General features: G+C 34.7%; 2 protein-coding genes across 13 annotated transcripts in view; one reads left to right on the plus strand and one right to left on the minus strand.

Moving 5' to 3' along the window:
• ITGB3BP (integrin subunit beta 3 binding protein) overlaps positions 1 to 14587 on the plus strand; it is a 90486-nt gene extending 75899 nt beyond the window's left edge. For 2 of the 7 annotated variants that reach the window (XM_081486618.1, XM_081486617.1), the window contains exons 5-8: positions 574 to 652; positions 1048 to 1141; positions 1487 to 1546; positions 13801 to 14587. In XM_081486618.1, the coding sequence (XP_081342744.1) occupies positions 574 to 652; positions 1048 to 1141; positions 1487 to 1546; positions 13801 to 13808 (241 nt within the window). In that variant the 3' untranslated portion in view covers positions 13809 to 14587. Of the gene's footprint in view, positions 1 to 573; positions 653 to 1047; positions 1142 to 1486; positions 1547 to 11654; positions 11798 to 12766; positions 12842 to 13800 lie in introns of all 7 variants that reach the window. The other 5 variants (XR_014052696.1, XR_014052695.1, XR_014052694.1 and 2 more) reach the window with 5 other exon arrangements.
• A 2384-nt stretch (positions 14588 to 16971) lies between these two features.
• Positions 16972 to 27436, minus strand: part of ALG6 (ALG6 alpha-1,3-glucosyltransferase) — a 49089-nt gene continuing 38624 nt past the window's right edge. For all 6 annotated transcript variants that reach the window (XM_081486591.1, XM_081486594.1, XM_081486593.1 and 3 more), the window contains 4 exons: positions 26815 to 26885; positions 23170 to 23238; positions 22846 to 23044; positions 16972 to 17798 (listed from right to left, as the gene is read on the minus strand). In XM_081486591.1, coding sequence (XP_081342717.1) covers positions 17601 to 17798; positions 22846 to 23044; positions 23170 to 23238; positions 26815 to 26885 — 537 coding nt within the window. In that variant the 3' untranslated portion in view covers positions 16972 to 17600. The remainder of the gene's footprint in view (positions 17799 to 22845; positions 23045 to 23169; positions 23239 to 26814; positions 26886 to 27436) is intronic.

Consider the following 27436-nt stretch of genomic DNA (forward strand, 5'->3'; position numbering starts at 1 on the left):
AAAATTCAAAACGAAACTAAAGTTGCAGCCATAAGGAAGTAGTTAAATCATCTTTGGTATATTTACTAGGTCCAATATTGTGCAGCTTTTAAAAGTATAGACACATGAATGTAGCCAAACATATCTTTCGTTGTCTTCAAATTTAAAAGAGTACCTTGGTGTATTTGTCACATTGGAATATATTAAGCTAAAAATCTTATTTTTTAATTTAAAAAAATTACTGGGTAACACAGATTCATAGGCTTAGATCTAGGTAAATAAGGTGATGGTGGTGTATTTGTTCTCTCAAAATGATATGAAGGAGAAAGGACAAGCCAACTAAATATCTCTTCTTTCCCACTGCTCAGGGGTGGTGAGAAAGTGAAATGCCAAAGGTTAGGATGGTTGGTAAAATATATTGTTTGTAAAGGAGTGAAAGCTGAAGGAGGAGCATTTACATCTTTTACCACTTTGAAAAATGCAAAGAAAATGATAAAAACTGAATATAAGATTCTTTTAAAAGAATTAAAGCTTTGAAAGTGACTAGCCATGTTCAGCTGCTTGATCTTACTGTTTTTTTTTTTCCATCCACAGATTCATGGTGTTGCTATCTAAAGTTGAGAAATCATCAGAAGAATTCATGGAAATAATGCAAAATTTAAGTAGTATACAGGTTTGCTTTTTTTGGCATATAATTTTTCATACTTCTGTTACCCCATTAGAAAAAGAATAGGAGAATCCAATCCTGGAAAGAGTTTACAGAAGATATATTCATTTTACTTTTCATAAGAATTTCTTACATGAACATTAATTAACCATATATTTTAGTAATACCTGACTTCACATTGAAAAGTAAATTTATCAATTATGTTTTGTCTTTGTAGTCAATAGATTGGTTTTATTCAGATATTTTAAGGCTTTAGTTAACCTGCCAGAAAAAGTTAAATTTCATTATCACAGAGTTTAAGTTTTTCAGAGAAAGGAAGCAGTGTACTGTATTTTCACTAGAGTTGTCAGTAGTATTATATTTATAGAGAACTTAACCCATTTAAAATGCCTTTCTTTTAGGCTTTGAAGGACAGTAAAGAGCTTGAAAATCTCATTGGTATCCCCCATGCATCATGTGTCTTTAAAAGAGAAATGCAGAAAACAAAAGAACTAAGTAAGAGAAATTTTTGAGTTGTTTCGGTTTTTTTTTTTTTGTCCCCCCATCCCTAGTTTATGAGTTTTTAATGAGTTTCTCTCTATTGCTTGTTTGTAAACTTAGAACAGAAAACCACATATCTTTTGCTAGGATGTGTTATTTCAGGGATTCTTCTTGAATGTGAGGGAAAGAGTGTTCCTTGGTAACTTGTATTAGGCTTATTTTATTTAGTTCTCATTCTTTACATAAGATATAAGGTATTGCAATTTGTACTTGATACTTTTAAAAATATGTATTTTTTTGAAGTTGTTTCTTCCAAATTGAAAAATGATTAATATCCCATATTAATTTTTTTTCCTTTAGTGACTAACGTAATAAAGCAAAAACTATTTAAAAAGAAGAATTCAGGACTTCCCAACAAAGGTAAAGAATTCTGTCTTAGTTTATTGTATAAAGAGATCCTTTCATCTCATTTTACCATTTCAACCAATTGTCATGAGCCCTTTTCTAGTGTAGTCTTTTAAAAGACCACCAATCTCATTTGAAAAATGTTATACTGCATTTAGCAGAAAACCGTGTCTAGTAAGATCAATTTTCCTGATGATTGAACTTTTGAAATAGAGTTTTTAGGTTAAGAGTTATAGTTTTTTCTTCTATTAAAAGTTCTTTTTGAAAATACAGACAGATGGGGCAATAATGCAGTATATATGGCAGATTTTAATGGTGATTTAGAAAGATACACAAAACATAAAAAGTTACTTTGTAGGCAGTGTTCTGAGATTTTTAATAACATTTGCTCTACTGTGAACTCTTATACCTCTGAGCATTTCACACTATGGGAAACTAAATTAGGAGATTTTAAATTCCCATAACACATGCACATTCACACCTTAGTAAGCAAAATAATCACAGACTATAAAATATTAAAGCCACTAGACCAACTTGAGAGATCATTTTAATATTAGTAACATGAATGCCATTTGGCAATCTCTGCAAACAGAGGTAGGCCTTGAAGTGGGTAGCCATGTGTTAGTCTACCATTTTTGAGTACCAGTGACTTCCCTTTGTTGAGGACTAATAACTACTATGTTCTCAACACTAGGATCAGCAGATCTATACAACAACCCTGCAAGATAGCTGTTATTGTCATTATAGATAAGTAACAAAGACACAATAAAATGTTGAGTATTTTGCCAAAAGACACTGCTACTTAAGTGTCAGAGCAGGGATTCCAACTGAAAACCAGTTTCACGTCAAAAAATGTGGTCTTTGTATTTTTCTGTGTTGTGTCTTCCTAAAACAAATGAAAGCATCCAGTCATCCCAGCTCTCAGGTTCAAACATAAGACATAACTCAACCAATTTAGTCTGTGTTTAGGATCTTTAACAAAGTTAGCGATGAGTTTGCAGGAGGAAAAGCTGGGATTACCTGCTGGTCAGTTCTAGAGGGCAGCTGGGTCATGGCAGGGTAGCAGTCATGGAAAAACTCCTCCAAAACTCATGTGGGAAGATATCTGAGCAGACTTCCCGGGTCCTTCGGTTGGACAGCTACCTCCCATTAGGATCCATGGAATTTAAGTGCATACAAGCAGCTCTTTCCAGAAGAGGATTGAGATCATTTCTCTCCAGTGCAGTGTATCTTGATTATAATGTGTAACTGGCTTTCAATGATTTTAATCTCTACTGACTTGACAAGTTTTAGAGGATCATAATGGGAAATCGGAATATTTATTGTTTCTCAACTAGAGAAAATCTTTCTTTTATATATTCAATAGCAATGGTGCAATTTTTTTAATCTGTTAATTTCCTAGAGCTAATTAGAATTAGGGTACATTAGGCTTTGGCCAACAGTTTTGAGGAATGAGGAAGGGAAAATTATAGAACAAATAGATGAACTGTCACTACTAATAATTAATGGGAAAAAAATTCCCCAAAGTATTCTTTCTTTCCGTAAACATGTATTAAGACATTAAAGTTATTTTCATGTGTTAAAAGAGTCACCTCCTTTCAGTTATCCAATACATAGGAATTCTTTGTATGTTTCTGCATGAATCAGCCTTAAGTCTATTTTCCAGTATTTTAGGCATTAAAACTGACCTTCCCATTACCAGGTTTTCCCTGAGAGCTGAGTGTTTCTTCATGCATAGAGGAGATTATATCACTAAATCATGTTTTAAAGGTTCTAATAAGCATTGGTTATTTGTTGTGGTTTAAATGTAAACTGAGCTAACTGAGCTAAGATACATTAAATATATAATATCTATATAATATAAACTGTATGGTAATATATATTATATATATGAGAATGTATAAGTCATTTTCCATTTTGTTTCTTGGCAAGATCTACATTAACCCTTTATACTTACTGAGATATTCAAATCTTCATTAGTTTTTCATCTTATTTTTTACATTAATATTGCCTGGAAAATAGATTGAAGCTTTTCTTTCTAATTTGAATTTGAGCTAAAATTTTTACAGAATGCTTTTCCCTATTTTTTTTCTCTAGTTCCTACTGTATATATATATTTTTAATTTTGGTGGTATTTGTTTGGTTTTTTTTGGTTAAAGATGATGCATGCCAACACATGCACATTATATGTAAATTTCTTTGCCAAGTTAACTTTCACCCGCTTCTATTTATACATTCATTTTAACAGGATTTTGTTAGTTTTTTTGACAGTCCAAACTAATTTGCTTTACATATTTCTTATTTGGGGATCTAGCCATCAGCTTTTTACAGAAATTTCTACTTTACTCTTCTTTTACTATGCTGTTACTCAGAATTATTTAAATTTTAAAATGTTCTGAGAATCTCCATAGAAATTACATAATATAAAAACCAGCTAATATGTTTTTAATGTTTTAGATTTGTTATATTAGGTAATTAATGAAAATGAGAGTAAACACATTATATATTTCACTGTCAGAAGAATGTCCTTCAGATTTTTGTCAAATTTTCCTAGAATAGTTAAAATAGACAATACCAGGAGAATTCCAGCATTTATTTTGTCATTGTGCTTTTGAATTAATCCTTTAGTTCTATTTATTTTTTTCATTTTACTGCTAATTTGTTTAGCAGCAGTTGTAGTTTTTATTATAGTCAGAGAAGTATAATTGTAAAGATAAGACTCTAGTGTTTTAAATAGACATCTGAGACACATTCTAAGGCTTTGTATAACGTATTCTTTGGAAATTTGAAACATCCACATTAACATTAAAAGGTACATTGAGATTTTCATTCAGAACTGGACCTTGCAAATTAGGCAATGACTTGATAAAGTGTGTGAATGAAGAAGACCTCCTTTACAGAATACAGATTTCTTAAACAAAGGAAGGCTTCTTTCTTTTTTTCAGTTTTTTAGGAAGTAAGCCTGTCTTCACTTTCCTTAATAATATTGGCTTTATGACTATTAGAAAAATAATGAAATGAAAGGTTTTTTCTGTTATATTTGGATGTGAATTTTCAAAATTATTTTTAATTTGTTATGCTGACGATTTAAAACATATGACCATTCAATGGGTTGATTCAGAAGGACTGTCACATTATCATCACATGAGAAGGCATGAAATTTATTTACTTTGCATAGTCAACCTCTGGATAAAACAACTTGATACAGATATTCCTGAGACAATAGGTGGCATTATATGGTACTGAGTATTTTCATTTTTTCTGGAGATATTAGAAAATACCATCATTGTTTGTCCATGACTAGTACTTCCAGTAAACAAAATGTTTTTTAAAAGAATGTAAGCAAATTGTAGAGCATTTGCCAAGATATGAAATCTAGACACTTAGCTTCAGTCCAAAACATATTTTATCTGTTTTGAGAATAATTGTGTAGGTTGAAATATGCATATTTTAAAAGAAATGTAACCATCTGAACTTTACATTGTTCAAAAAAGTTGATTGTTTCAGCTGTCTGTAATACTAAATATTTCAAAATTTCTAGCTCTGGCCTTAAAAAGAAAAAAATGCCAACTATAAATGTTCTGATTTTCTTTAACTAAATTACTGTCTTCTCGCATTGTAAAATTCATCTTGGTTATAGGATTTTTGAGGTTTTCAAATTCTTGGTCCAAAGGACAAATTTTAAACTTCTTCTGTTTTAAGACTATATAAATAGTTTGATATTGCCTTTTCATTCTAACCACCCACTGAAGTATTTTTTAACTTAAAAATATGTTGTTCTTTCCCCCACTCAGTCTTGAAAAAGTATTCGTCATATCAGCTAAATACTTTTACTCCGAGAAAACTGCTTCCCTTTTATTTTTTTCTGTTATATCTTAACATGAAGCAATATCTTTTTCAAACAAATACTCCCGTATTAAAAACACAGGTTTGAAATTTAGACATGAATTTTAGAAGAAACAACAAAAATTCCACTATGCTTTTAACATTTTTAGTTTATTTAGAGCTAAAAAAATAGAGATGTTATTTTTGGTAACACAAATACACATTAATGTACAACTGTAGTCCTCAGCTCTTTATACGAATTCAGTTGTCACTTATCCTGTATGTGGGTCATATCTTTTCCTCTTATTAATGTTAATGCTTGTGCTTTACATTGTTCATCACTGTTTGGGGGCAATATTTCAATTGCTTACTTGAGATTTGTCTAGGATTTAAGGAAACACAAACTGGTTTATTACTTTTCAAAGCCTTTTAAATAATTTCTCCTATGATTTAATTTTTTTATACATTACTAAAAGTATGGTGCTTTTATCTTTTAAATAATCAGTTAAACTTTTAAACCATAGATTTTAACTCACTTAATAGCAATTATGTGTTTAAGAGGTGTAAATAACTTGCTATCAGACATTACAAATATCCAGGTGCTCTGTATGTGCTGATGACAACAAAATTGAAACGGAAGACTGTAATAATTCTGACTGGTTTTCTCTGCAGAAGATATTGATTATTTGTGTGTGGTGAGAGATTTGGAAAATTCAATTAAAGGAGTTGTGCAAAGGTTTCATAAATTTTCCTTCTACAGCGTGTACACAGACATTGTTGCGTATTAAATCAATGCAGCACTTCACAATATATTTTCTTTGAAACATAAAAATAAATAACATTTAAACAGTTCTGCTTACTACAGAAACAAATTTTATTTTCTGTGAAGCATTTAGTCATGTGCTATCACTGACTCATACACATTTGCCAGCTGTAACAAATTTTATAGACATTTTCTCCAGAGACATATCTCACATACTATGAATTTTTAAATGAGCAAATGGTGAAGAAGGGATGTCAGCAATATAAAAATTGATCAGTTAAAAGATAAAAGCATAAGTAAAGAGATTTGTATGGTAGTCTTAATAGGTTTTATTAAATAAAAATACTATAAAAAGACAGTAATGAACAGACTGAAGACTAAGTGTTCTTGAGGTGGAGAAAAATTATTCTGGCACATTTAGTAGAAATTGGTTTTATGTCACCTGACAGATGAACATTTTTTTTCCACTTTAACTCTTAGAGTAGTTAGAAAAGCTCCTCAAAGTGTTAGATAAATTCTCTAAGTGGTTTATGTATTTTAAACACCTCTACATAATCATAAAGCAAATATTTATAGTGTTATATAATTAATTATATAGTTAAAAGCAGGACTTGGGCGATCAGTAAATAGTAGATGATATTTTTCCTCTACCTCAGACTTCACATAGAAGAAAGTAGTCTTTTTCCTTCACATTCTTTATACCCTATGCCTTAGTCCTCTGGAATCTCTCTTTCAGGACTCCAGGCTTCTCTATGACCTCCCTTTCTATCTGGACTACACTTTCTTCCTTCTCTGTCTAGCAAACTCCTGCTCATTCCTTAAGGTCAGCCTTCAACATCACATTCTTTGAAATTCTCCCCAGATAACCTAGGTAAAAAATAAATCGTTTCATCTTCTAGGCTTCTACAACACTTGTCTGAATGTTTATAAGTGTACCATGTTGTAGTGTATTGTAATTTTCTGGTTACACAGTTCTCTCTGGACTTCTCTCCTTGGCAAACAAAGTCTTATCTCTCTACTGTAGTATTGAACCTGGATGGAAGGCCCACAATACATGTTCAGTGAATGAACAAAAATGAATGGCCACTCTAAGAATTTTTTTAAAGGAATTATCTAGATATTTTCAAATAGGTATAAATGGCTATTTCCTTACATGCCTCATTCATTTCCTTACATGCCTCATTCATTTTATATTTACTGAATGCCTACTAGGAGCCAGGCACTGTTCTAGCATTGTGGATACACTAATAAACAAGACAGACATAGTCCTGCCCTCAGGATTATAGAATCTAGCATAAAAGATGAGTAATTATAATAAAACATAACCACACATTATAATAATGAGTTTCTTGGTAGTTTTCATCCTAAATTTTTAAATGTACATTCTGAAACAGAATCAGGCAAATCTGTAGGATGTTGAAACAAGAATTTATAGCCCTAAAACTTTTATTTATAATGTAAAATAAAACTTTATGTTTAGGCTCTTTATTTTAATTTTGTTTTGATTAAGCATTTATTCTGCATCATATACTATGACACCTTACTTTACACTGTTTTGTGGAGAAAATCTTTTTTCTTTCATATAGAATTATGTGATCTTGACAGCTGTGAATTCCTTAAAACCATTTTAAACTTAGGTAGTTTCACCTTTATAATTAAGGTTACCCTTGTTATATTTCACTGTTTTTTCTTTCAGTTCAAAACGTTTTAATTGTATTATCAAATTTGGTATTGTCTGTAAAGAAAATAGGGACATGAGCTTTGATGCATTAATTAAAATTATATTTAATCTATTATAAATAATAGGAAGATAATCTGACAAGATCTATGAGTTAGAGGCCAATTGAAAGAGAACACTACTGAGCTTGCCAGACTAGCTTTCAAAGAGGGCATATTTTTAGTGAGTATAAAGAAAGCCCTTAATTGAGTAAAAATAGCTAACTTAACAGTGACAGGTAGGTTATAGTTTCTATAGGGCACGTCAGACCAAACAAGATAAAACAAGTCAGTGGATTTGGAAATGTGCTGAATTGATTAAGTGAATAATTGCATATTAATTTGTTAATTAGTGTGCTAATTAATTGCCCACTACACAGTAGTAATCAGTGAATGTCAGGTTTCATAATTGGTCAAAGGTTTTAGATTCTATTAAGTATACAATATATATACAAATACACACAATCATTCACTGTAAGGTTAAGTGTTTTATAAAATTTCTGACCTGTGGAAATCCATCAAACTATTGGATGGTGATTATAAATACACAGTTCATACATAAATATTCACAGTTATACATTTGGCAGATGAATATACATATTTAATATAGGGCAGTCTCATTAATGAATGAGTTTGGGGAATCTTAGGAATACTGAGAATAGCTTTGTGTTCATGGATTCTAGTAAAGATCATCATATGTTAGGGGTGTTTTTCTGAGTCTTTGAGTAGTACTTTCAAAAGACTTGAAAGAATTAAGGTTGACCTACAGAGAAATGACAGTTGAATGTATTTGACTACCTTGTAGACATTTCCCTGGATTTTTTTTTTAACTCTTATTTATTTATTTATGCTGTGCTGGGTCTTCATTGCTGCGTCTGGGCTTTCTCTAGTTGCAGCGAGTGGGGCCTACTCTCTAGTTGTGGTGTGTGGGCTTCTCATTGTGGTGGCTTCTCCTTTTGGAACATGGGCTCTAGGTGCACCGGCTCAGTAGTTGTGATGCATGGGCTTAGTTGCCCCACGGCATGTGGGATCTTCCTGGACCAGGGAATGAGCCCGTGTCCCCAGCATTGGCTTGTGGATTCTTAACCATTGGACCACCAGGAAAGTCCTCCCTAGGTTCTTTTGATATTGTTTTCTCTCACTTTAGACTCTTTCTTCATGCTGCTGCTGCTGCTGCTGCTGCTAAGTCGCTTCAGTCGTGTCCGACTCTGTGCGACCCCATAGACAGCAGCCCACCAGGCTCCCCCATCCCTGGGATTCTCTAGGCAAGAACACTGGAGTGGGTTGCCATTTCCTTCTCCAATGCATGACAGTGAAAAGTGAAAGTGAAGTCGCTCAGTTGTGTCCGACTCTTAGCGACCCTATGTACTGCAGCCTACCAGGCTCCTCCGTCCATGGGATTTTCCAGGCAAGAACACTGGATTGGGTTGCCATTTCCTTCTCCAGTTCATGAAAGAGAAAAGTGAAAGTGAAGTCGTTCAGTCGTTTCTGACTCTTAGCAACCCCATAGACTGCAGCCTACCAGGCTCCTCAGTCCATAGCATTTTCCAGGCAAGAGTACTGGAGTGGGGTGCCATTGCCTTCTCCATCTTTCTTCATGACCTCATCCATTCCTTGACTTTTGCTCTCACCTTTGTGTATATGGTTTCCAAATCTATTTGTCACCTTCCTCCTGAGCTATAAACATATAATCTCAGCTGCTATACATTATTCCCCAAATATGCTGACATCACCCTCTCCGCTCCCATATTGTCCCTCATTGTACCTTTTTAGGGATTACATTCATCCAGTGATAGAGGTCAAAACTACAATTCTGTCTCTCTTTTTGTCCCCACATCCAAACTGATACCAAGTCATATCACTTCCCAGAACGTTACTTCTCCTTTCCATGTACACTGCACTGGTTTATTCCTTCACTAACTCTCATCCAGATTACTTGCATCCTCATTGTAATCTGCCTCTGTGCTCTTTGTTGTTGTTTCCCTACAGCCTGTCCTGCTACTGAACGAATTGTGATTTCAAAAGTATCACTCCACCATATTTGTCGTAAAATCCAAATTTATACCATTGTTTAGAACTCTCCCCGATCTGACCACAACTTACCTTTCTAATTTGTCTTTGTCTCAGTTACTCCAGATTATTTGCCATTCATTCCTGAACACATTCCTTAGAACATCCCTTTCTCATTTCCTTACTTTTGATCTTGTCTCCTCCACTTGACAAACCTTTTCCCTCTATCATCAAAATTTTACTCATCTTTCAAAACCTACTTATGAGTTTCCTTACACTAGGCTTCCTTAGATCCTTCTCTTCCATGTTCTTTTTTTATGGATTTGTCACAGCTGCCCAACTGGTATACCTAAGAGAGGATATTAAACTTCCTGACCTTGTCCTATGCCCTAGAAACCTCTGATAGTCGTGATATCCCTAACACCACTGTGTGACCAAATTCCCTGTCTGCACATCAGCTTCTGCCCTATTACACTTCAGTAATTATTCCTCCTGATTTTGTTCAGTGAGCATAAGCACCCCATATTAATTCACTCACAGAGCCTTTAAAAAGTGAAGCCTTTATAAAACAATGTTAGAATAAGGGAGACAGCAACCCATAGGCCATACACAGTATGAAGACCAGCAAAGTGTTAGTTGCTCAGTCATGTCTGATTCTTTGCAACCCAATGAACTGTAGCCCTCCAGGCCCCTCTGTCCATGGGATTCTCTAGACGAGAATACTGGAGTGGGTAGCCATTCCCTTCTCCAGGGGATCTTCCTGATCCAGGGATTGAACCTAGGTCTCCTGCATTTGCAGACAGATTCTTTACCATCTGAGCGACCAGGGAAGCCTCTGAGAAAGCATGATTTTGGCTAATGTTAACTAGGAATACTGCAGGGGATGCTGAGATAAATCTTGTAGAAACAATGTAAATCACTTGGTTAGCAAAAGTGTGAGGCTTAGTATAAACAAAGCCCTTTGCATACTGCCCATCTAGTATTCAAACTGAGGATGTGAGGTTTATATACATGAAATGATTTAATCAAATAAAGCAAGCAAGTGATAACAAGTTCAGATTCTTCTTTCCAGAATTCTGGCCCGTAGCAAGTATAAAAAAGGATTATGAATCCACTGAGGATCAAAGTATCAACTTGATTAGTGGAGGAATTAATAACCTCCAATATGGCAGGCCCTCTGGTAGAAGCTTGGGGTACTAATGTGGACTAAGGCAGAAGTGGAACCTTCTCTCTCCCATAGATGGAAGAAATGCTGCTGGATAGGAGTGCTCAGTCATGTCTGACTCTTTGTGACCCCATGGACTGTAGCCCACCAGGTTCCCTCTGTTCATGGAATTTTTCAGGCAATACTAGATTGGGTTACCATTTCCTCCTCCAGGGGATCTTCCAGACCCAGGGATCAAACCTGCCTCTCCTGCATTGCAGACAAATTCTTTACTGCTAAACCATCAGGGAAGCCCTCCTTCTCTTCTGTACTAAATGCATATCTTAAAACCTATGTGCTCTCCTGACCTGAGGAGAAAGGTGGATCTTTGAATAGATCCATGTCCATGTGCCTCTATTACAGTAAGGACTGCAGACCTGCCTTGTATGCTTGGTTGCAGAAGAGAGAGTGAATGGGCTGCTCTCCTTACAACATGAAATTAAGAAGAGCAAAGGCCCACTGGATTTGAGAGTAGACAGACGGTGAAAGGAAGACTAAATAGTGGGGCACAAGAGGGCTGTGTAAGAACACTGACTGAATATGACTTGTAAAACATGGTCTGCTATTCTGGACGTCAGTCAGTCACATTTGTCACTTTTCTGTAGGCTACTGGAAGCAGAAGACTTGACAGAAGTTTCTTCCTCTTCAGACTGAGGAGTGTAAACATTCTTCCCTACTCTAAGTAACAAATGAAGAGTAAGCAGTATGGAAATACACAAAATGGGCCACCTCAGGTTGGAATGATTAGGTCATTATTTAAGGGTTCATGATTTTAAAATCAGTTCTAGTTATTCCACTCTGCATAATCTCTAACAGAGGGCCCTCCAGGCCTTCGTAATGGAAGCTTTGTATTTTAGTAGGAAGCTGGAATTTGAAAAATGGGTAATTTTGATGGGCTGTGTAAACATTCTAGGCAGAGAGAACACTGTGAACAGAAAAGGCAGAGGAGCAGAGCGACTGAACAGTAGATTCCAGACACATCATTGACAGTTATGATCACCAGGCTAGTAGGTTCAGACTTTATTCATTAGGCAGAAATGAACCCATGAAGATTATTAAGGAAGTAACAATCTAGAATACGTTTTAGAAAGAATAAAATATAATTGTCATGTGAAAGATGAATTCTGTCAAAATACTGCTCATGAACCGCATCACTGTATCTAAATTTCTTTTCATTTGTGTTCTGAGATCTTCATCTCTATAACCAGTATGGCCGTGTAGAGATAACAGACATACTGCTGCTCCCTGCTCCTGTGCTATGATATGTATCACATTGATCAAAGTATTGATTTTTGCTGGATCCTGAATTTGGCCTCAGAATCTTTCTCAACACAACTGTCTTGGCAACCATGATCAGTTGATGACACTTCTTTGCAGGGCCTGGCATTGTAACAGAGAATGGGATTTGGATTAGATGTCCAGCACCAGTTCTACTATCTATTTAGCTGTATGGTCTTAAACAAGGCACTCGGTTTCCCAAAACCTTAATTGTAAAATGGGACTGGTGTTATTTACCTTGTGGGTTATATACAAGAATTAGCTTAAGGAATTCCCTGGAGGTCCAGTGGTTACGACTCAGTGCTTTCACTGCCAGGGCCTAGGTTCAGTCCCTTGTCAGGGAACTAAGATCCTGCAAGCCATGCGGTGTGGCCAAAAATTTAAAATAAAAATTAAATAATTAGCTTAATTACTACCTTTCCCATTCCCTGTTGTTTAGTCGCTAAGTTGTGTCTGACTCTTTTGCGACCCCATGGACTTTGCACCAGACTCCTCTGTCCATGGGATTTCCCAGGTAAGAATACTGGAGTGGGTTGCCATATCCTTCTCCAGATCTTCCCAGCCCAGGGATCGAACCTGCAACTTCTGCATTGCAGGTGGATTCTTTACTACTGAGCCACCGGGGAGGCCCACCTTTCCCATAGAAATTATTTAATAAATGGCAGTCTTCCTTTCCTCCACAGTATTAGCTTTAGTTCTGGTAACTGCATCAATAACCTATAAGAATATTAGGGGAGCACTGGAATGCTTAAAATCTATAGGTATTCCGACCAGACTCAAATGAGTTGGCAAAAGTTGTTTGTCAAGTTGGCAAACTATCTTCTTGTAGGACAGGAATAATATAGGTGGCCCATCATGAATAGGGAAATATAGGGGCTCACCATATATTACTTATTCATAGCTGCCAGGAAGGGATATTTCAGGAAGTAAAGGGTCCACATGCCCTATGGGGATACATGCCATTTGTTGCCATTGGGTTTTTCTCAAAGGCTTCATCTCACAAGGATCCTAAAGCCAGACAGGCAAGAACTTCTATCACCACTAGGAGTCCCCAGAGGGACATACCCTGAATAGGAATGCCAGTAAAGACTGTCTCTTTTTTGGGGGGGCAGCTGTTGGAGGAAACACCTGCTGAAAGGCCCTGAAGGCTTATAGACAAAAGGCATGTAAGATTTGGTGTTTTCATTTGGTCATGTTGGAGCTTTAGAACTCTCTCAGAAGTATCTCAAATCCATCTTCATAAAATGAAGTGTGCTAGGTCAGAGTAGTCATATTGACAATTATTTGTGAAGGTGAATCTTGCTTTGAAGATTCAAAAATAAGCAAATAAGATATTACCAATACCTAAGTAAATTAGGTACCAAATTACATAGTAAATGGGTGTTTAAGTCATTTCTCAAGTCATGTATGAGATGCATGTTAATTTGGAAACTAATTCTTGATGATTTAATAATCACCTTTTATATCCCACAGGCATTTAGAAGAAACACACTCACTATGAACGCCAACTTCTGTATCTGCCTGATCATATTTAAAGGAACAGAAGATATGTTTGTAATTAATCTGTGCAGTGAATACCAGATCATAGCATAGGCAGGTGTGTGTCTAGATAAAATTTCTTGAAGCTAATTTAAACTTTCTACACACACCAGTAGATAATCTCAACATAAATAATCCATTTCTTCTTGACCCTTTAAAGTAAGCCAACATATAGAAGAGGATCTTGACTTATATTCTGTATCTCATACACTTCTGTATACTTTTATCATTTGTGGATAGACATAGCTTATATGAAAATGGCACCTTTGGTAGAGCTATATATCTTAAAACTCAGATTAAATCTAATAGTGAGTGGAAGTAGGTCTTGATTTTCCAATTTAAAGCCCTAGATTTGTACTAATTAGATTCTTTTAAAAGCTTTTAAAATTGTCTATAAGTTTATTTTAGCTTCTACTTCATAGATGAGTTTATTCTAGTTATGCCTATGCTTGTAGAGAAAAAATATTTTCAAAGTTTTAAAATTCTTACATCTTTTATAAAATACTGGAATGCATTTTTCAGTGCATATATTTAAATGTGAGGTTGTTTTTAAACTGAACTACACAGAATCTCCTGAATATAAAGAAAAGACCTCATCTCATGGGACAGTATGTGATTCCCTCCACGTTTTGAAGCATCAAATTTTTAATTTTCTACAGTGTTGTTTTGTATCATCTATTTGTGCTGTCACAAAATAAAGGGGAAGAGCAAATCACAGAAAGTGTTATAACTTGATAGCACTTTTTTTTTTTCATACTTCTACACCTTTCTTTGACCATTTCCATAGGGGGAAAAAATACTGTTCCCTTGGTATTCACCCTAAATCTTGGCAAAATTTGTATATTACGATGTCATTTAATTCACTGTATCATGAAAATAAAAATACCATGTGAAAAATCTGGAACAAAATGTTAACAAATTGAAGTTGAAACTAACTTTCCATTTAGAGAATTTCAGATTTGCCTCTTAAAATGAAAATGAATTATTTTTTCAAACTATTAATTGAAATAACTAAATAGTAATTCAATTTATAAACTAATTGCCTTCACTAATGATTTTATTGAGACAATCTAAATAAAATTTTTAAGATAATCTGCTAAATATTAAGAATACTTTGTGATATAGCCCTTATAATAAGAGTACCTAAAAATATACCAAAAAGGTTAATTTGTGTTCCAGCATTGAAAACTAACCTCAGAATGTAAACCAAAACATATAAAGACACCTACATTAGTCAGGAAATGAAGGGTTAAGAAGTGAGATTGGTTTCATATGTAATTCAACTTATGTAGCTATGTGCTTAATGCTATTAAATCAGTTACTGTATGTTTGACCTCTTGATATACCAAGCTTTTGCCTTTCAGAACAGCTGGGTCTGCTAAGAATCATTTCCCAGTTCTTTTCATTGTAGATCAGATGACTCTCGCTTTATCACCCTTGGAGGCCACATGAAGGACAAAGCAGAAAGATCCACACACAAAACTAATGTTTATATGGAGGCGGTGTGGGGGGAGGAAGGCAAAAGGCGGGGGATACACTTGGCCCTGATCTTCCAATGAACATAACAGAAGGACCAATTGAGACTTGAAACCATTGTGTTACTACAACCATTATTTAGTTACATCCTATCCATCTCTTACTTTCTTTCTATTGAACAGAGAGGCTCCTTTGGCTGCCTTGACTTTTGTAAATGTTTCACTCACTTAGTTGTGGTTTATCATTTGGACAGAAGGCTACATCGGGGATTTTTCTCCCCTCCCAGAGGCTTCAAGGCAAAATGACTTCTGTTGCCTCATATTTGACACATGAACATACACTGTATTCTCTTCATTTTAAGAATCAAACCTAAGTTTATGGCAATAGAGAAAACTCCATTTTTCAGAAACAGCTTTTCCCTGTAAAAGAACTTGAAAATAACTTTCCTAAGATCATTTTTTGACAGGTATATTAGTGAATAAAGGGAGGCGTCTTTAATAGTTTTTGTATACGCTAAATGTCTTTATAATAAAATATCCCTATAATCCTGAACATAGCTGAGAGAAATGCTTTGGAATTGCCTAATTTATCGCTGGATATTTCTGTTATTTTGGTACTTAATTGCTCAAAGTTCAAAGTGAACTCTTCTTAAATTGGTTTCTAATAGATATGAGATACTTATAATTGCTAAAAGTCTCCAGTAAAGCTACAGTGTAACTCCATATGACTAAATAGTCTAGAAATATATTTTTATTTAGAATTTACCTATAAGATACCTTGAATATGGGTGTATTCTATTTTACTAATGTTTATATATACTTTCATTTTCCAAATAATGTTTCTGTTTCAACTATTTAGAAGTTATAACTTCCTCATCATTGATTTAAATCAACATCCTGTATTAAATGCAAGTATTCTATTACAAAAAATAAGACTACACCAGCCAGCCAAGATGCTGACATTTGGGCATGGTGATTATAGATGGTGACCATGGACAGCGATGTTCCTGCTGATTCGGCAGCGATTCAAGGCTTTTTCTGTGCTGACCTACCCTTTGAGTCTTTATGCACATTTGCTTTGAGAAAGAAATATTTCTTGATTTTTTGCTTTGTCTAAACCTACTTCCTTTATCGGACTTAAAAACATATACCTTGTTGCACCAGCTGTCCATGTCTAGAACCAAATTCTCTTATGTGTGTATATGTGTTTGACTTGCATTGTTTTAAAATATACCACCACTTAGTTAATATGTTTTGATGGCTATCTTATTAAAGAAATATATTTGTTAAAAACATAAGTTGGTAGGGAAGTGATTATTTTTATTAGAGACTAAAGAAAACATATCTTTACATGAGAAACTACATGGTTATAATAAATTATTTTTACCAATTGAATACTATAGTAAAGATGTGCTTCTTCTAATATATAGTGATACAGTATTAATAGGGCTAAGTTAATACAAAGCATGATATGGATCAATGCTTATGGCATTGATGGTAACCTTGAACCATGTCACAACAAAGAAGAACAGGATGAACCCCTCCCTGGATAAGGCCATTTAACTTAAACAGAATGAACCTGGAAGTTTAGAGCCAATGATCATGAAAGACTTCATTCAAACCACTTAAATTCAGGAAAATCCATTGTTTAATGGCATTCAAATAAATCAGAGTTCTTAGAAATAAATAAAAACACAGTTTAATCTTTCTGCCTTTCTAAAAAAATTCAAGTTTACACATGGTAATAAGGCGTGTTCAAGCTTTAAACAGTTTAAATTGCCTTCTCATAGTAATTTAAAAGATTATCACAAATTTAATCCCTGAGCTATAATTTCTAAAACATACTAAAATATAAGAAAAACTAAATCTGAATACCAAAATTAGTGATTTCCTTCAAAAATAAGGGACTAAATTCTCCCATTAAGCTCACTGTATTTGCAGATTTTTTTCAAGACAACAAATTATAGAGTACATTTCTTAAGTAAACACTGGGATTAAGGACACATTTCTCTTATTTTCCCACATGAATAACTGAACATAATAAAACTATAATATGTCTTGGTCACTCAGCAGTTAGAAAATAAAAGCCTTCATTGCTTTGGTGCCATATAGATTTATTTTGGGTAGACAACAATAACTTTTCACCATTTCCTTTCCTATTTCCATGATTCTCAAAATGGTCCTTTTATTTATACATAGCAAAAAGTTTACAAAACCTTGTGGCACTATTAACATTTTCACATTTCTTTGGGAATATAGCTAGTTGATTTTCTTCTGACTTCTTCCATTTTTGGAATCCCACATGATTATAATATTAAAGTATACCAAGAAGAATAGGAAATGTAAGCAGGATACAAAACACACCAACACAGAAAATAAGTCCGGTAGTTTCTGAGGAGGATCCAGTGTGACAGTCACCATTGTCAGAAGGATCATAGTGATTACTGACGTAAGAAACTATAAGGGGGGAAAAAAGTGTTACTGCATAGTATAAAAGGTAACAGTTGAATGTACTGGTAACATTGATTTATAGTTGTAAATGAGCAGACCTGAAGGGGACAGCTGGGGGTTCAATCTCCTCTACTAATGGATCTCAACCTAATTTGTATGTAAGAGTCATTTGGGGTTTAAAAAAAATCTCAATTCTCAGACCACATCCCAGACCAATTAGAATCTCTGGGGAAGGCTCTCCAAGTGATCCCCATGTGTAGCCAAAGCCTGAGAACCCCCTTAGACTTCATATCACCCAAGCACTAAAAAAAGGTACCTAGAATAGATAATATTGCTAGTCAGCTCCAAGGGCCTATGGGATATACAATTCTAAGTTAATCTAAGAATTCATCTATGAAGACATTTTCCACAGCAAATGAAATACTACATTTCATATTCACTGAATACTTTCAGTGAGCTAGTTCTATAGTAGAGCATGGTGGGACACATGAAAGAAAATGTCCTCTGGCCTCAGCTTCCAATTTAGGGGACTACATGAACTAGTTAAATAAAATCACAGAGTCACATCTTATAAATGCCAAAATGTGTAGTTGACATAATTGACTGCATTTATTCTAATTGTGCACCAGTCGGTTTCCTTTTTCATACCGTACCACAATGTACCGTACCACAGAACTTTCTGCAATGATGGAAATGTTCTAAATGTGTATTCCCAAAAAGTAGCTGCTAACCATGTATGGCTACTGAGCCATATATGAAATGTACCTGCTGTGACTGAGGAGCTGAATTTTTAATTTAACCACATGTGTCTAGTGTCTATTGTATTGAACAATATAGCTATAGACTTGGAGACAAGGACACAGAAGCTGCTTAAGTAAATGTAGAAAAGAAGCAGTGAGAAACAAGTCAGTGACTTTCATGATGAAAGACGCTTTAATGGCTAGATTATGACAGAATTGATGGGACCTGAAAAAACTGTAATGCAGTGATCATTCTAGATGGAAGCCAAAAAGACTAAAAGAGTAACCTATAACTTGCTGTGTCTATTCTCCCACTCATTAGTGAACCCACACCAGTTAGGCTTTCACTCCAGTCTCCAATGAAACTGCCTTGGTAAAGATCTATAATGACCTCCACTACACTAAACCCAGTAGTCAATTCTTATTACCTTACTGGATCTCTCAGCAGCATTCAAAATAACACACCACTGATATCTTGAAACCCTTCCTTCACTTGGCTTCCATGACATCATTCTCTCCTGGTTTCCTCCCACATCACTAGTTAATCTTTCTCAGAACTTTGCTGGTTCCTTCTCAATCTATAATCACACCTTTGGTGAGCTCATTCATCCAGGGACGTGACTTTAATTACTATCTATATACTGAAGACTCAAATTACTGTCTCCAACCTGGACCTCTCCCCTAAATTCTAGGCTCATATGTCCAAGTTCTCCTTAAAATCTCTACTTGAGTATCTAAGAAGTACCTAAAACTGTATATATAAACCATCCTCAATAAGATTAACATTTGACTTCTCATTAGGAAATATGGAGGCCACAAGACAGTGGGATGGATGATGTTCAAAGAGAGCAAAATTACCCTTCAAAAATGAAGGTGAAATTAACAAAGTCAATAGATTTTAAAATACTGAAATAATACAAGGTCTGTTTTCCAAATACATCAGAATTGGAATAGAAAAACAGGAAGTAGTCAAGGAAGTCCCCAAATATTTGTAAACTGAACAACAGATGCCTAAATAATTCATGAACCAAAGAAAAAAATCAATCACAAGAAATGGACTATATTTTTAACTAAATTAAAAAACACATTTCAAAGTTTATGGCATATTGCTTAAAAATGGGGGTTTTATATGGGTTTGAATAACTACATAAAAATGGAAGAAGGGTCTCAAATCAACAACCTCTAACTTGAACTTTAAGAAACTAAACAGAGTAAACGGGTATAATAAAATTAGAACCAAAATCAATGACATAGAAAACAAACCATAGAGAAGATCAATAACCAAAAGTAGGTTGTGTAAAAATATTTATCAATGAAACCACCAAACTTAAGCTAGACTGACCAAGGGCAAAAGAGAAGGTTTGGAAATGAAAAAGTAACATCATTCCTTACCATACATAAAAATAAAAAAGGATGGTACAGGAATATTATAAACAACTGTTTGCCAACAAATTAGATAACAGATGAAGTGGACAAATTCTTAGAAAGACACACTACTGAAATTATGTCAAGAAATACAGAAAGTCTCAATAGACCTATTGACAAGACATTGAATTAATCATTTTTTTAATTGAATTATAGTTGAAGTACAATATTGTGCTAATTTTAGGTGTACAGCAAAGTGATTCAGTTATATATTTTTTTCAGATTCTTTTCCATTATAGGTTAGTAAAAGATACTGAAAGTCGTTCCCTGTGCTAAACAATGAAAAACCCTTGTTGCTTATCTATTTTATGTAGTTTGTTAATCCCCTGCTCCTATTTTATCCCTCCCTGCTGAATCAGTCATCTTTAAGATCCCATGAAGAAAGATCCAGGAACGGATGGCTTCACTGGTGAATTAAACCCAATGTTTCTAGAAGAACTAATACCGGTGTTTCACAGCTCTTCCAGAAAGTAGAAAAAGAACCCTTCCTAACTCATTCCATGAGGCAAGCATTAAGCTTGATTCCAAAATGATACAAAGATATCACAAAAAAGGAAAACTACAGACCAATATCCCTTATGAATATAAAGTCCAAAAGTCTTCTACAAAATACTGACAAACCCAAGAAAGTGACATATAAGAGATTATACACCATGATCAAGTAGAACTTATTCCAAGAATGCAAGGTCAGTTCAATATAAAAATCAGTCAATGTAATATACCATATTGATAAAGGAGAAAAAAAAACACATGATAATATCATTAGACACAGGAAAAGCATTGGACAAAATCCAACACCTTGTAATGATAAAAAAAAATTTTAAGACACTGTTGAAGGAAGTTAATAAATAAATGGAAATACATCCTATATTCACAGGTTTGGAAGACGAAATCTTGCTAAGATGGTAGTGCTCCACAAATTAAAATACGTACTCAAAGCAATCCCTATAAAAATCTCAGCTGGGATTTTAGAAAAATTAATGAGCTGATCTTAAAAAGAATACGGAAATACAACAGACGTAGAACAGCTAAAACGATCCTGAAAATGAACAAAATTGGAGGACTCATATTTGCAATTTTGAAAACTAATTACAAAACCACAGTAATCAAGACAGCGTGGAAACAGCATAAAGATAATACAGATCAGTGGAAGAGAATTGAGAGTCTAGAAATAAACCATTACATTTAAGATCTGTTGATTTTCTACAAGGGTGCCAATACAATTAGTGCTGGAACAACTAAATAAAGTTGGACTTCGACCTCACACCATACACAAAAATTAATTCAAAATGAATCAATGTCCTAAAGATAACTAAAACTATAAAACACTTCAAGAAAACATAAGAGCAAATCTTCATGACCTTTGGTTATACACAGTTTCTGAAGTATGACATCAAAAGGACAAACAGCAAAAGAAACTATTATTAGACTTAATAAAAATGAAAACTCTTATGCTACAAACAAAACCATCAAGAAAGTCAAAAAGCAACCCACAGAATGGGAGAAAATATTTGCAATTTAGTAAGAGACCTGCATTAAGAATGTAGAGAGAACTCAAAAATATAGAAACAACTGAATTAAAACTGGGCAGTGGATGGGAATTCCCTGGTGGAATTTCATGCTTTCACTGCCAACAGCCTGGGTTGAATCCCTCATCAGGAAGCAAAGATCCCACAAGCCACTCAATGCAGCCAAAAAAAAGGGAAAGGATTTGAATAGGCATTTCTCCAAAGAAATTATTTTTTAAAATGCTCAACATTATTAGTCACTAGGGAAATGGAAAAAGTACAGTGAGATACCACTTTACATCCACTTGGTGTGGCTATAATAAAAGATAATAACCAGTGCTGTCAAGGATGTGGAGAAACTGGAATGCTCATAAATTGCTGGTGGGAATGTAGAATCATGTAGCCCTCTGGAAGATAGTTTGGCCGTTTCTCAAAATGTTAAACACAGAATTAACACTCCTAGGTATATACTTGAAGGAAATGAAAACACATGTGCACCAGTAAACTTAGACACAAATCTTCACAGCAGCATTATTCATAATAGCTAAAAACTGGAAACAACCTAATGTGCATCTATTGAAGACTAGATAGATAAAATGTGGTATATCCATATAATGAAATTGGCACTAAAAAGAAGGAAGTATTGATACATGCTACAACACAATTAAAAATCAAAAACACACTAAGTGAAAGAAACCAGTCACCAAAAACCACATTTTGTATGATTCCATGTTAGAGAATGTGTGTCCCCACAAAATTCATATGTTGAAGCCCTAAGCCCCAGTGTGACTGCATTTGGAGATAAGATGAAATTAAGATTAAATAAATCGTAAGGGTGGGGCCTTAATCTTATAGGACTGCTGTCCTTGTAAGAAGAGGAAAAGACACCAAAGAATTCTCTATCTACACAGATACACACACCAAGAGGCCACGTGTGGAGACAGCAGGTCACCTACAAACTGGGAAGAGAGGCTTTACCAATGCTGATGTCACACTGATTTTGGCCTTCGAGCCTCTGGAATTGTGAAAAAATAAATTTCTGTTGTTTAAGCTACCTGGTATGGTGTTCTACTATAGGAGCCCTAAGGGACTAATACATTCCATTTATATGAAATGTCCAGATAGGCAAATCTGTAGATAGTGAAAGTAGATCAGTGTCTGTCCAAGGCTGGATCTGGGGTGAGGGTGGGATGGAGAATGACTGCTAAAGGGCATAGGGTTTCTTTTTGGGGTGATGTAAATCTAAAATTAGGTAGGGTGGTGGTTGTAAAACTCTGTGTACATACTTAAAACACAAGTTGCATGATTTAAGTGAGTAGATTTTATGAGTGAATTTATGGGAATTCTATCTCAAAAATGCTAGAAAGAAAAACAACTTACCAAGTGTTGTATAATTCTGGGAAGAAATGTAAAATATGTAAAATATTTCCTAATAGAAGTGGAAAAACATTTCAGTTGCAATTCTTCTTCAGAAGTCTTTTCAAATATTGAAAAGGAAGTTGCACAAGCTATAAAAAATGCCATCACTGTCACAACTGAAGGCATTAGGAGTTCATCTTTTAATAGAAGAGGTAGCATACTATATAGGAAAAAAAAATCAAAAGAGAATTGTCAATTCAAACCACAATCACTTTGTAAAAAAGTTTTAAATGAGTTTATAAGTACTATACTGAACATATTATGCTGGAAATTGGTTTGACTCACCTAAATGTTGACACAAGTAAAAACCAAGTAGACATAAAAGGAATTTCGCTTAAAACTAAGCAGACTGGTCTAAAATGACAAAGAAAAATATTTTAGAGAATATAACTTCAATGCTTATATGTAAAAATGTGAACACATTTTATCTGATTTTTGACATAGCTAAAAAAAAACAAAAAATCACAAAACACACCCAGCAAGGTCTCCATAGGGACTACTGATTCATTTTTTTAAATAACTATCAATCCAAACTAAGTGAATCTAGACAGAGAGAAGGTGTCAGCTCATCATAATAATTGGAAAACTGCTTCTTCCAGTATCATTAATGAAACTTTTTTTTCTCTGTCATACAAACAGTAGCTTAAAGAAAGGATAAACAACTGAACATTCAGAGAAACAAGCTTTTCCATATATTCCATCCAAGTGGTAAATATGAATATCCTACTTGATATGACAGTTTTCAAACTTCTTTTTTATGCTCTTCCATGTTACCTAATACTCAGCTAAGTTAAAAGCTAAGACAGGATCATCATCCACCACTGAATAGAGGCCAACAGAGGCAAAGAAAAATGATAAAGAGTTGATGATGGTAGAATAAAAGGAAAAAATGAGTAGGACAAGGCTACATTAAAAGAGAAATAGTATAGAAAGAGGAAGATAACACCAACAGATGGACCCACTGACTTTATTAAAGAGCTGATTAGGGTCATAGGTCCAATATCTGTGACCTCCTGAGCACCACCCCTGGTCCTATTACGTTCTGGATTCAACTGTGGCAGTGTTCATGAAGAAGGGGGCTAGTCAGAAGACCTAAGTCCTAGCTCATTCCTGACACTTACTTATGACCTTGAACAAATGATTAGTTTAACCTTTTTCTTATGTATATATGGAAATAATAACTTGGATTGCTGAGTACAACTCTTGCAAGTAATTATCTAGTGTTTATTTTTCAGTAAAAAAAATAACTTTACTAGTGATGGTAGTTGTTGAATTATATTTTGTTGTTTTGTTGTTATTATTAGGGGTCTCCTTATTTTAAAAGGTTTGCGTATTCTCGTTTGTTAAGAAGGATGACTTCTCATGGCAACTGTCATATGAGATATGAAGCCTGGGATTATAACTGACTGAAAACTACTACACTAAAAGAAAATACTACAGGATTTTCACTGCTTGATGCTTTTAAAATCAGAATGTATTTCTGTTAATTACAAGCATTTAGTAGGTGCTCAATAAACATTATTTTCTCTTTCTGGGTCAGAATCCTTTCCTATTTAATCACTTGATATTCATTTATTGAAAATGTATTATGTAAAGTGTTAGTTGCTCAGTCGTGTCTAACTCTTTGTGACCACATGTACTGTAGCCCACCAGCTCCTCTGTCCATGGAATTCTCCAGGCAAGAATACTGGAGTGGGTAGTCGTTCCCTTCTACAGGGGATTTTCCCAACCCAGGGATTGAACCCAGGTCTCCTGCATTGCAGGCAGATTCTTTACCATCTGAGCCACCGAGAGAAGGGGACAACAGAGAATGAGATGGTTGGATGGCATCACCAAATCAATGGACATGAGTCTGAGCAAACTCCAGGAGATAGTGAAGTAAAGGGAAGCCTGGCGTGCTACAGTCCATGGGGTCGCAAAGAGTTGGACACAACTTAGCAACTGAACAACAACAATGGTTATGTAAAAGTGTTGCTCTGAAAGGAATGCAGTGAGAGACAGAAATCAGCCCTTAGCTTCAAGGTACTTAATATTTATAATCAAGCAGAAAAATCTTCAACATCCTCAACCTCTTCTTTCACTACCTTGTTCACAACAAATTCTGGTTCTCTCCCCCTGAGGAAGAAAATGCTGCCCCTCTGCCTTCTCAGTTGTGCCTGTTTTATTGTTCCTGTTTCCCCAACCTTCAAACAGTTTGGCCCAGAGGAGAGAAAAAACCTCCTTGATCTTCATGACTTCCATACCAGCTCTCCCTCTCCCTGCCCTAACAAGCTCCAGCTTTGAATCTCCTGTCGTCAGGCTTTATTCCCTATTATTCCTCATCTTTGTTATCATCCACCAGCCTCAAGAATCACTTCCCTCATTACTCAATGATTTCAACTCCTTACACACTGTCTACAAAAAAATACATGATTTTCAAGTGTCCAGCAATTACTTAATATTTCCCTAGTCTGTTCCTACTCTGTGTCTCTTTAGAAAAATAGTTCACACTTTCTTCTCTCTCCTCATGTTCCCAACATTTCCAACCTACTCTGACCTAATGACTTTGCCTTCCATTTCAATAAGAAATTTGAAGCAGTGAAAAGAGAACTTTCACAGACATCACCATCACATTTGCTCTCTTCCTAGCATCTGCACTGATAACAGCATGCTCTTCTATCAAGATGAACCACGCCTGCACCTGTCCATAGCCAGTCCTTGCATTTATGCTCTAGATCCCACTCCGGCTCCCCCTCTGAAGGACATTGCTCCTGCAACTCTTATCTCTCCTGTATCACTAGTGTTCCCTTTCTACTGACCATCTTCTGGCATCATCTCTTCTATCTTAAAACAAATAACAAACCTCTTTGTCCCCAACTTCTCTGCCAATTTTTGCAGAAATTTCTCTGCTCCCCTTTTCAGCAAAACTCATTTAAAGAACTGCCAACCTATCCCACACCATATACAAAAATTAACTCAAAATGGATCAAAGACCTAAAGGTAATTCTTAGCAGAAATATGAGGATAAATATTACCTTGGATTTGGCAACGGTCTGTAAGATACAATATCAAAAGCAAACACAATGAAGGAAGAGATAAATTGGACCTCATCAAAATTAAAAATGTTCATGAAAGAACATTATCAAGAAGGGGAAAATTGTACAAGACTATTTTGTTCAGAGGAAAGAGGTCTGCCCCATAGGCCAGATTACTATAAAGCTCTGCACTGAGGTTTTAGTCCAAAGCTCCACCTAATAAAAGCAATACTTCCTTCCACTAGTCATTGGTCATTTCATACATGTATCTTTCACAGGAACCTAGCAAACACAGGGTGAGGGGTGGGACGGTCATAGGTGGGACTGAGCTAGGACAGGATTCAAGTATTCCACAGTGTTCTGGGCATTATAATTTTAATAGTGAGATAATATACCCCCAACTGCCACCCAATTTCTATGAAATCCAAAAAAAATTTAATGCTCCTAGACTTAGAGACTGCCAGTAGAGTCTAAACAAAAGTCTTGACAGAAGAACTAGAAAGGAGGCAACATATAAAAAAACCCCTAAAGAGGTTAACAGAGAACAAGGCTATTGAATAGTAACGGAAATGAATGAAATGAAAAAGGCAAAGAGGACAAACAGGCTTCAACCAGAGTACAGCGTCTTTAGAAGACCATTTTTATTAGCAAATACAAAATGAAAAAACAGGAAGAAATAATAAGTATGTCAGAAATGATTCTATAAAATTTTATCAGTTTAAAGTATAAAGAAGTAAAATTGTAACAGGTCATCATTCTAAAAAAATGTAATTTTATGAAATAATTTTATGCAACTATGTAACATTTGTATAGTTTTGATTTGCACTTAGATGATTATACGTAAGTATTAGATTCATGTATATATCATAAGCACATAATCATAAATAAAACACATACTTGAAACCTTTTTACTTACAATGATACCAAAAGAATGGACTTTTCATGTACTTGGAAAGAAAATAAAAAGAATGATAGTGCACAGCTAACCTATAAGGAAAAAGGACAGAAAATCAGATACAAAAACTTATAATAGCAACTTAAATATGAATAAGATTAAAATCATTTCAAGTAAAATTTTAAAATTTAATATAGCTTCTAGCTAAAAGGAAAATTATATACAATTTTAAGAGGCGTAATATTTTATTCAAATTTAATTATCAAAATATTTTGAAAATTAACTATTGTAATACTTAGCCACATAAAACAAGTTCACTGAGTCTCAGTTATTAATAAACAAAACTACTAAATACTTCAGACACAATAATCATACCTTCATCCTCCGTTGGAATCTCTGACAATTTAAAAAGTATGAAGTCAAGAAGGTCAAAATATGAAAGTGACAAAATAAATCTATCTGAGTGTTTTTAAAACGTGCACTTCAATAAAATATATACAATGTTTTATAAAGTAATCATTTGCTATCTGGGGTTTTAAATTAAAACTTAACTATCTTCAGGAGTTTATACTCTGCATATTAGACATCTGTCTATATACACCCAATCCAGCTGCTCAAGCAAAAGACCTGGCTCACTATCTTC

The sequence above is a fragment of the Giraffa tippelskirchi genome, chromosome 5 (assembly GCF_054371585.1).
Source record: "Giraffa tippelskirchi isolate mGirTip1 chromosome 5, T2T-mGirTip1v1.2.pri, whole genome shotgun sequence".
Lineage (NCBI taxonomy): Eukaryota > Metazoa > Chordata > Mammalia > Artiodactyla > Giraffidae > Giraffa > Giraffa tippelskirchi.